The 9,849-nt window shown below is 42.8% G+C and overlaps 1 protein-coding gene and 1 long non-coding RNA gene across 3 annotated transcripts in view; one reads left to right on the forward strand and one right to left on the reverse strand.

Annotated features, from left to right (window-relative positions):
• The first annotated feature begins 1,107 nt into the window (after positions 1-1,107).
• Positions 1,108-9,849, forward strand: part of otud5a (OTU deubiquitinase 5a) — a 21,875-nt gene continuing 13,133 nt past the window's right edge. Inside the window, exons 1-2 of one of the 2 annotated variants that reach the window (XM_007541934.2) lie at positions 1,108-1,955; positions 7,437-7,530. In XM_007541934.2, coding sequence (XP_007541996.1) covers positions 1,368-1,955; positions 7,437-7,530 — 682 coding nt within the window. In that variant the 5' untranslated portion in view covers positions 1,108-1,367. The remainder of the gene's footprint in view (positions 1,956-7,436; positions 7,531-9,849) is intronic. The other variant, XM_007541935.2, reaches the window with a different exon arrangement.
• Positions 2,360-4,411, reverse strand: LOC107834501 (uncharacterized). Its single transcript, XR_001660291.1, has 2 exons — positions 3,303-4,411; positions 2,360-3,270 (listed from the first exon to the last, which is right to left on the reverse strand). It is a non-coding gene; the product is annotated as an uncharacterized LOC107834501 (long non-coding RNA).

Genomic DNA, 9,849 nt, shown 5'->3' on the forward strand with positions numbered 1-9,849 from the left:
TGTATTAAAAATACTCCATATTCCTTCACCTGCAAGGTAAGAATTGGTTATTCTCTTACCACTGAGCTTCTGCAACTCTGGACTGGGAAACGAGTTCTGAAAGTTGAATAGAAATGGGTCCAGTGTCTGCAGAGACTGCAATAATAATCACCAATAACTGTAGCCACAAGCAGAACTGTGCTTATGTTTACAGTTACATTTCTTTCAAATTACACATGCGAAGGTTTTGATGTCTTGAAGTTTCTTAAGCGTGCAGACTCCACTCCAGGAAGCTGTAGACATGGATGGTTAGCTGCTGTCATACCATAAATAAATTGCAACAATTTTTTTCAGGTATTCTTTGACCTTTTTGTCCACCTGTGTGTTTCAACTTCAAGTTTCTCTGCAAGGGTTTTTCTACCAAAGAGGTTGCATTTCTAAACAGGTTCTAACTGTTTAGATTTCTAAACAAATCTCATTAATTTGCTGGATCCTCCTCCAGATTTTCCTGCCTCTTTATGAAGGATTAGAATACACAGAAACAATTTATTCAATTCAGCACAGCAACTGAAAGGCCTGGTGTCTTCAATCAGAGGCTTCTTCAAAGCCGCTGTAATACAGACCTTGACAGGAGATTCTTACTGTCCACAGCCATCAGCATCTACAACAACTCATAAAACATGGGTAATATGGGTTACATAAATATTTAATTTACCTTTGGGATTCATAATGTATTGTTAAGTTGAACTGCATCTGATTTTCAGATGCCTGCATGGGTGACTTTCAAACTGTCAAAATAATTAGAACAGCATAAAACGTTAAGAAAATCATACCCATAGATTTTCTTAACGATAAAAGTAGATTTAAAGTAATATATCTACTTTTATCACGTTAAAGTGGAACTGACTTCAGCTCCACTTTATTCCTTGTTGCACGATCAAGTTGTGATCAGGGAAGCATTTTGTTTTTAATTAAACATTTAAGGATGTTGAATGTGATTTGAATTTCGAGTAAAGTGACTAAAAATGCTGCATCCTCAACTCTTGTCTCAGGACAGACACGAGAAAAGCTCGTTAGTGTGACAAGAGTTCAGATGAGCGTGATGACGTGGCAGACAGGAGGTGACGTCGCTACGCTCCGTCAGCCTGTGTTGATGTTTTGGAGAACGGGAAGAAGGAGACGCTTTTTGTTTTTGTTCAAATCAAACCGTCGAAAAGGAGCCGAGGGGCCGCTTCTTTCTTCACCTCCGGCTCGTTGAAGGGTCTTAGCTTGGTGGTAGGAGCCTAACGGCCGGTCCGGACGGTGACCCGACCGACACTTTAGATCCAGAACAACGGAGCTGTCTCCATCTCTAACCGACTCCCTGCTCCCCTTACACCGACTCCACCATGACGATCCTCCCGAAAAAGAAGCCCAGCTCTGCGGTCGGAGTTTCGGACCACACCGATGACAACGACCGTCGGAGCGGGTCTGACTCTCACCAACACACGCACCCTCACACCGGGAGGACCGGATCCAGGCCGAGGGCTTCACCACCTCCATGGTCCTACCAGAGCGCCCCACCTTCAGCCAGAGAAGACAGGCGGAACATCGAGGCCAGCTCCCGGCCTCAGCAGGCCTCCCCGCCGCCGGTAGGCTCCGTGTCCCCGGTGGGTCCAGGGGACGGACGGGACAGCAGCGGAGGGATGGTTACTAGCTCTCGGGGGGAGCTGGTGGTGTCTTCCGGTGTGGTTGGATGCGGCGGAGCGATAGGAGGCTGCTGCTCCGGGCCCGGGCTGAGCAAGAGGCGGCGGCAGGCAGGAACCTGCTCCGGGGGGGTGGTAGCTGCTCTGGCCGGTGGAGGCCAGCCGGGAGTGACCGGACCGGGAGGAGTGGGCTCCAGCCAGGACACTGAAGAAGGAGCCGGGAACAACAGCGAGGATGAGTACGAGAACGCGGCCCGACTGCAGTCCGTGGACCCGGCCACCGTGGAGCAGGTAGTGAGCTAACGATGCTAATAGCAGGCTAATGTGGCTTCACGGGATGGGGATAAAAATGTTGTCTACACGGTGGGATTTCTAAAGTAGGGGTCCCTGTCAGAGCTGGAGAAATGGCCCAATGTATTTGAATGAATGGATTGTTCCAATTGAACTATTTTTCCTGCTTATCCAGGTACAGAGAGACTAAATGATGTAATTATGTACCCTATCCAGGTCAAAGTTTAGCCTGCTATCCCAAATTTTCAGGTTGCTATAGTAACGGCATTGATGTTGCAGGTAACTTGTAAGGTAATACAAGTTACCTTACAAGATATGCCAGCATAATAATAATTATGTGATCTTGTATAATTCAAATGTCTGTGAAGAGTTTTGGTTTCAGTTGAATATTTCGTAGTTGGTGATGTTTTTATCTGATTAATGTCATTTACATGACTTTGATAACTTACCTAAGGCCAGGTTCAGATGTTTCCTTGCTCTTAGTTGGAAAACTCATGTCATTGGTTTTAATTAAGCTCATCAAATCTTTTCTGATGAGCTGATGAGTCCAAAGATAATGATCCAAATTAAGGTGACCAGATTTCCAAGACTAAATCTGGGGACATTTCCTGCTCGGCGATAAAGTAAATTTATCAAAATTAAATGAAGAAACTGGGACAGTTACAGTTTACATATTTAATGATATTTAAACATTAAGAATTAAGAATAAAAGCAGAAACATATTTCTCCACACTGTTGTTTCCTAATTGTAACAACAACAACAACAATAATAATAATAGAGAACTAAAATTGGAAAATATATGGCGGGGAAGGGGGGGTGTAAATACTTTGTAAGTGAGCATGCATACACATGAATAACATAGTTGGTACCTGTGTTAATGAACAAAAAACCCACAATGGTAACTGAAGTAACTTGAAACTGACAAAAGTAGTAAAAAATTGTTTACTGACAAACTGATGAAAGTCAGACGCTGCTTTTAAATTGTGGCTCAATTAAAATGATGGGAGCTAAAACTTAGTAGCATTTTTGTGTCTGTGACCACAGAGCTGATGCACCTTTTGTCTCATCTCTCCCAGAACCTTTGTGGTAAATTCCAACCTCACTTTCTATGATTTGCTTTCCTCCTCGGTGTCACATGAAGTTCACCTTGACCTTGGAGTTCTCCTTTACTTTCTGTGGAGGTTGTTCTGGACTCTTTGGTAACCATTCATATCATAATTCTCTTGAATTTGTCATTAATTTTCTTCCTGCACCCACAGCCAGGAAGACTGGCTCCAGTCCTGTGGACCTTAAATTTCAGAATAATCTGTATGTCTGTAGTCACAGGTGCATCAAACTGCTTCAACATCCTATTCTGTCATTTTCTTATTCTGTTGAACCCCAATTCAAAGCAATGCCTGATTTTTATTGGTTAATTTTCAGTAAATTTTTATTTGTTACTTTTGTCAGTTTCAAGTTGGTTCAGTGACCACTGTGGGTTTTTCAATCATGAACAGAAGGTACCAACAACTTTGGCCACATGTGAAAGTTGTGCAAGAATGGACACATAAGTGTCCATAAATACATGAGGTCTGTGTGTAAACTTATGTAGTTTATATGTAAGGACACTGTGTGTGTTTAAGATGAGTGAACTTCGGTCAGGTTGTCCACTAACATGAGCTCATCTCTGGGTCTCCTCGGTCTAAAGAGCCATTAGCCACATGATCAGACAGATCTGGATAGAATAAGAGCAAAACAGATTATGTGATTAACCGAGAAACACCACAGCTAATAGTAAAGAAAAAGACTTAAAATACAAGAGACAATTATTTCATCTTTCTCTTCAGCTTTGTCAGTTTTCCCATATTTCTCATTCATTCAGTTTATCAGACTATTTTCCTCCTGTCTCATTTTTTATCAGTCTGCCACTATTCTAAAAAAGAGACATATCATCACAATCTCCTCCAAAACATTAGAATGTACAGACACACTGAAAATGTACAATTTCATAAAATCAGATTTGTTTTATTTTAGAATTTAGTTATTTTGAAATGAGAAACTGGATGTTTGGAGCTAAACGAACAGAAGAGATTTTCTCTCAATCCTCATCAGTTTCAGTTCATGTTCGGCTTCATTCAGTTTCCTTGTCACTGAGTGACTCCATTTTTTGTGAGAAACTTTAATATGTATAAACTCATATATAGCTTTCAAAATAAAACCCCAGGATTACCATTTAATTACAAAACGTCTTTCTTTACAATGAGTTTATTTTAACCAGCCTGTTGCTATTTCTCTCACTCTGGCTAATGCTACAGCTGCTCTTTGTGCTCTCATCTTTTTGTGTTTGTTAATAAAATTTGGTTTTATTTTACCATGGACCAAAGCTTTATGACAGCAAAGATTAGCCCCGTCCAAATTAAACACGTTGATTCAGACATACTGTATCAGGTCAGCTCCCCTTCGAAGCTGGTCAAAACTCGAGCTCTCCTCTTCCAGCTTGTTTTCCCTGCAGCGCGCTCTGTTCTTGATTTTTATTGGCTGTTGGCTCTGCTGCTCTTCTTCTTCTCTGTAACGTTAGCAGTAGCGCGAGCAGCTACCGTAACTGCTCTTATATAACACGCTCACTCACACTTTCTACTCCCTGCCATAAGGAGTCTCCAGCTACCGTAATAACAATCTATAAGAAACTTCTTTTCTCATTCATAAAATGTTAAATCGGGGACCTTTCCAGGGACAGGGCACCTAAGACAGGGACTGTCCCAGGAAATCAGGGATGTCTGGTAACCCAACTCTGTAATACTTCCTGTTTACATGCTGTGACCCTGAAGTGGTCCAGATGGACACATGTCCAGTTGCTTCTCACTCAGGTTCAGGTCTATGGGTCAGGGTTAGTTTTATGTTGAGATTATCTTTTTAAATCAAAGACCTTTGACTGGTTCAAGTGTTTGGGTAGAGTAAAGGAGAGGTTCCCAAACTGTGGGGCGCGCCCTCTAGGGGGGGGGTGCCATGCCATCACAGGGGGGGAGGCGCAGGAAGCCGTCTGGATGAAAAAAAAACATGGAAGCTGTATGCGCTGGGTTTTTACCTTAGAACGGCCAACTCTGTTATTCCTGTCAATTTGATACAGTAGAGGCTTCAACACTTCCCATATCTGTGTCCTCTGTCACTTTTATCAGCAGTTAAAACTGTTTAATCCGTTGTTAACATGTTGTAACCTGTTTTTCCGAGCCGCCTTTAAACACAACATGAGCGCTACGACACTCGCGCTGGGTTTACACCTGTGAAGGAGACCTGCTGCTGCTGGGCGGAGCTACAGGTGTGTTAGAATCATGGCAGCAAAACGCAAAGAACTTTTCACAGTTTTTCCCCCAAACTAACCGANTGATACAGTAGAGGCTTCCACACTTCCCATATCTGGGTCCTCTGTCACTTTTATCAGCAGTTAAAACTGTTTAATCCATTGTTAACATGTGGTAACCTGTTTTTCCGAGCCGTCTTTAAAGACAACATGAGCGCTACGACATTCGCGCTGGGTTTCCACCTGTGGGCAGTGAAGGAGACTTGCTGCTGCTGGGCGGAGCTACAGGTGTGTTAGAATCACGGCAGCAAAACGCAAAGAACTTTTCACAGTTTCTCCCCCAAACTAACCAAGTTAGTTGAGTAAAGCTGCTGGATGCAGGTAATGTTAGCTAAAAGATGACTAGCTAATGTCAATACAGCACCTTAAGCTTGTCAACTAGTAGCCTGTAGGCTCCTGATGTTGTTGTCTATGTCCAGCTACGTTCATTTATTTGGCCCCCCAAAAAAGTTAGACAGGGAATCTCTAAGAATCCTCTTCTCCCCCCCCACACGTCTTTCAACCAGACAGCACAGGGCATAGGGGGGGCCCAGAAAATGTTTGGAAACTGCTGGGGTAAAGGTTAAGGATTCTTCAAAGATTTATACACTTCCAAAGCAAAACCTACTCGTGGCAAGTCCAATCACAGTTTTGTGTTTTTCTGCTCGGTGTTTAAACCTTTTGTTCAGATCAAACCTGAGAGACGATGGCCACGGGAAACTGAAGAAAACCTTGGATTGATTTGAGGGTATGGACTAGGATGCTCTGTGCCAGCCACATTTGCTTCAATTCAGTTTATTTATATAGCACCGTTTTACAACATTATTTCTATTCAACCACACATATGTTCCAATTAATTCTAGTTATGATGCAGTACAGTATGCTCAAATAATTATTCAAAATAGATTAAAAAGTTTATAGGAAGCCCAGCAGATTGCATGGAAAAGACATCTATGCCACGCCTGAACTATATAAACGTCTGCGTGAACAACACCATCCCGACCAAGACACTGAGATTTTTCCCTAATAACAAACCTTCCTCTTACGTGGCGAAACTGTTATAAAAAATGAAAGAGCTTTAATTTAGGGAGTCAGAGAATTATGGAGAAGTATACGAAAGCAGCTTACAGTTAAGATTAGAGATAATAAGGAGACGCACAGGAAGAAGCTGGATAAAAGCTCCAACAGAACAGTATCAGAGATGTGTGTTCAGGGATGAAGATCAGAGAGTACTCAGTCCAGAGAGCTAGTGGCATGCTGTGGGAACAATCACCTCATCTTGAATGTGAACAAAACAAAGGAGATGGTTGTAGATTGCTGCACCAAGAATTATTGAAGGACTCAACACAAAACCTTCCTTCTTCACAAAATATAAACAAAACTGGAGTAGCATGGCATTTTGAAGGATTTCTCCATTGATATAAGTGACTGAACATCGCCCATCAACTGCTGCAGCTAGTGACACTCCTGCAGGCACCATTACTACGTCGTGAGTCTACCCTAAAACCAGATGGTTCCAATGCGGAATGAGCTGGAATCTGTCACAAAAATGATCATAGGGCCTTTATTTCATACCCAATTTCTATAAAACATAGTTTACATTTCAAGCTGAGAAAATTGCTGATTTTTTGATATGTAAAGTATGTTTTCTCCCAAGATGTAAATCTACAAACAGGTTGGTTTCTGTCAAGATGGAAAGGAGGACTAAGCAAATTTTTCTTTTGCATTGGTTAGTAATTTAATATTACATGCTGTTAAAATTAATTTGTTAAAACTTAGCAAACAATTGTTCCAATACTTTATTAAATGTTTCATCTTACTTGATTATAGTTATAGATATTGCAACATTTTACAAACAAATGAGGCAATTAGTCCAGATTTTATTGTTTATTGAAGGATTAAAAATGACAGTGGCTCCAGATCGCCACGGCAACAGGAAAAGTAACTGATAAACAAGAAAAACTTTTAAACCATTTATATTCCATTTTCCCTTGTTCTCTGTCCGCTTTACTCTACACGTAGACCCGTTGCCATGGCAACCTACGCAACACCTTTGCTAGAGCAGATAGTAATATATTTACCCAGAATGCCATGTGCAAAACGTTAGCGTTCGGCCCTGGTCCTACCTAAAGGGACGCTCCCTGATCAGCGCTCTGCTCTCCAGCAGGAACACTGGTTCGAGAAAGCTTTGAGGGAGAAGAAAGGATTTGTCATCAAGAAGATGAAGGAGGACGGGGCGTGCCTCTTCAGAGCTGTGGGTGAGTCCATTCCTCCACAGGTGTGTTCCTGCACTTCCACCAATCACCACCAGGTGTCAGTGTTTGGTGGAATCTGAACTGTGCTTGGTTCAGACAATTTATTTCTCCTCTTATTTAACATGCCATGCACATAAAGCAATATTTTTAGTTCTATTCACAAACCACAATAACTTATTTCTGGTAAATCTTAACGTTTGGGTCCTTACATTTTAATTGTGAGGAACGTCTGGAACTTTGACCCCAGAACATTAAAAGTCCCCCACAGCTGGGGGGTATTTACTACCTCCAGCTGGGGCCAGAACAGTATTTACTACAGATGATTCTGGAACAGGACCAGGTTGGTTTGATACTTCAGTTGACAGTTCTATTCGTTAAGCAGCACAAACTGCAAAATTCCTTCATGTTTCGTCTTTATATTTTAGTTCATTCTTGTCTGACACATTCCTACCTGCAGGGGGCACTCTTGGTGTGTGTGTGTGTGTGTGTGCGCGCGCGCGCTCGTGTGTGTGTGTGTGTAATTCATATGCGCTGAGATTATTCGCATGCGGTGTGTGTGTGTGTGTCCTTAATATAGTTGGTTTCTTCCTAGTTTCAGCCCCAACCTGCAGCGAAGCTTCAAGTTGCAGAAATCAGTTTCATTCAGGTTCATTTCCATGTTTGCAGGAAGTGACGCTTTCAGTCTCAGATCTGTTTAAGCCTCCAGCAGATTTTCCACAGCGTCCTTTTAAAATCTTTAAAAGTCCTAAAAATGGGGACTGTGGTTTCCTTCAGTTTGACTCAAGTAAAACCCAACAGTTTGTTTCCTCTCAGTTTCTTTTTCAGTTTCTGATCATTTTCTGCTTTTACATTAAATGTGCCTGATTCTTTGAAGCTGTTGGAGACTTTAACCACCTGATTCAATCTGAACTGGTCCCAGTTCAGCCCAGTTTACCAGACTGGTCTCAGACTGGGTTGGTTTGGTTTGATGCGGTTGAGGGGAAGGGGCGGAGGTTCACAGCTGGTCGGCTCTGATTGGTGGAAACCCCCAGAAGTGGTGCTGGACTGATCTCTGGTGGACTGCAGTACCCAGCATGCTTTGCTGTTTCCAGTGGAGTCAGATAAAACTTTATCGACACACAGGATGGACGCACTGAGGTCCCGCCTCCTCTGAGAAACAGCTGACCAATCAAAGGGCTGGCTGTGGTTTCTTGTGTGGGTTGATTATTCATTCTGCAGAAGCCTATCTGGTTTCCACGGTAACCACCTCAGCTGCTGACGTTGGAGCTCATGCTGATTTATTTAGGTTAGTTTTTCAGTAACTGACATCATTCACATGTCCGGCTGGTGGTTCTGATAAACGTGTCATGTTTTATTTCCTCTCTGCTTCCTGAACCTGTTCTGGTTCTGAGCCACATTTGGACCTTGAAACTCATTCCTTTCATTTTAGCAGAATTAGAAATGAGACCGGCCAAACTCAGGGCCAAAATAAATGCCATAAAGAATCTGCTAATATATGACAAATATAAACAAAGTCTCCATGGTCTCACTTTCTGTTGGACTCAAGGTTCTGGACTAGAGGTGCACCTCTTTATAGGCGCTGATTTCCTGAAATTTGGGACATCGGTGATTGGTCGACACCTAAAAATGAAGCATATCTGATCCAGTGATCTCATCTTCCTCAGTAGAGGTCTAAAAAATCCGTTGCTCTGCAGTGAAAGGTTTGACTGCCCACACGTTGGGTTAGCCCCGCCGCCCATTGGGTTAGCCCAGGGGTGGGTGATCCTGGTCCTGGAGGACCGATGTTCTGCAACTCTTAGATGTCTCCCTGGTCCAACACACCTGGATCTAACAGCTGATTCACGTCCTAAGTGCAGTCAGGTTCTCCAGAGTCCTGCTAACGGCCTCATTATTTGACTCAGGTGTGTTGAAGTAGAGACCCACCTAAAAGTTGCAGGAGACCGGCCCTCCAGGCCTGGAGCTGCCCACCCCTGGTTTAGCACCTCCTGTTGGGTTAGCCCCGCCAGCCAGGTCATGTCTGCTCATTCGCAGCAACAATAGTCACCCCACTGTTGCCAACTTAGTGACTTTCTTCTTCTTCTGAAGAAGAAGAAGAGTCCTCCAGTCTCAGACGCCCCCTGATGACACTCACTGACAAGAAGTCATATTTAGCGACATTTCAGATAAAAATAATTGGTAAGGACCAAAGTTGGAATCAGCAGGCCAGGCTTTTTAAAGATCACAATCAGTGATCGGCTAGAAATCTGCAATCAGTGCAGCCCTATTCAGGGGCCTCATATAAGAAAGAGTACAGACAAATTTAGAAAAGTGCAACGCACAATA

This window comes from Poecilia formosa, unplaced genomic scaffold (genome assembly GCF_000485575.1).
Source record: "Poecilia formosa unplaced genomic scaffold, Poecilia_formosa-5.1.2 Scaffold643, whole genome shotgun sequence".
NCBI classification, from domain to species: domain Eukaryota; kingdom Metazoa; phylum Chordata; class Actinopteri; order Cyprinodontiformes; family Poeciliidae; genus Poecilia; species Poecilia formosa.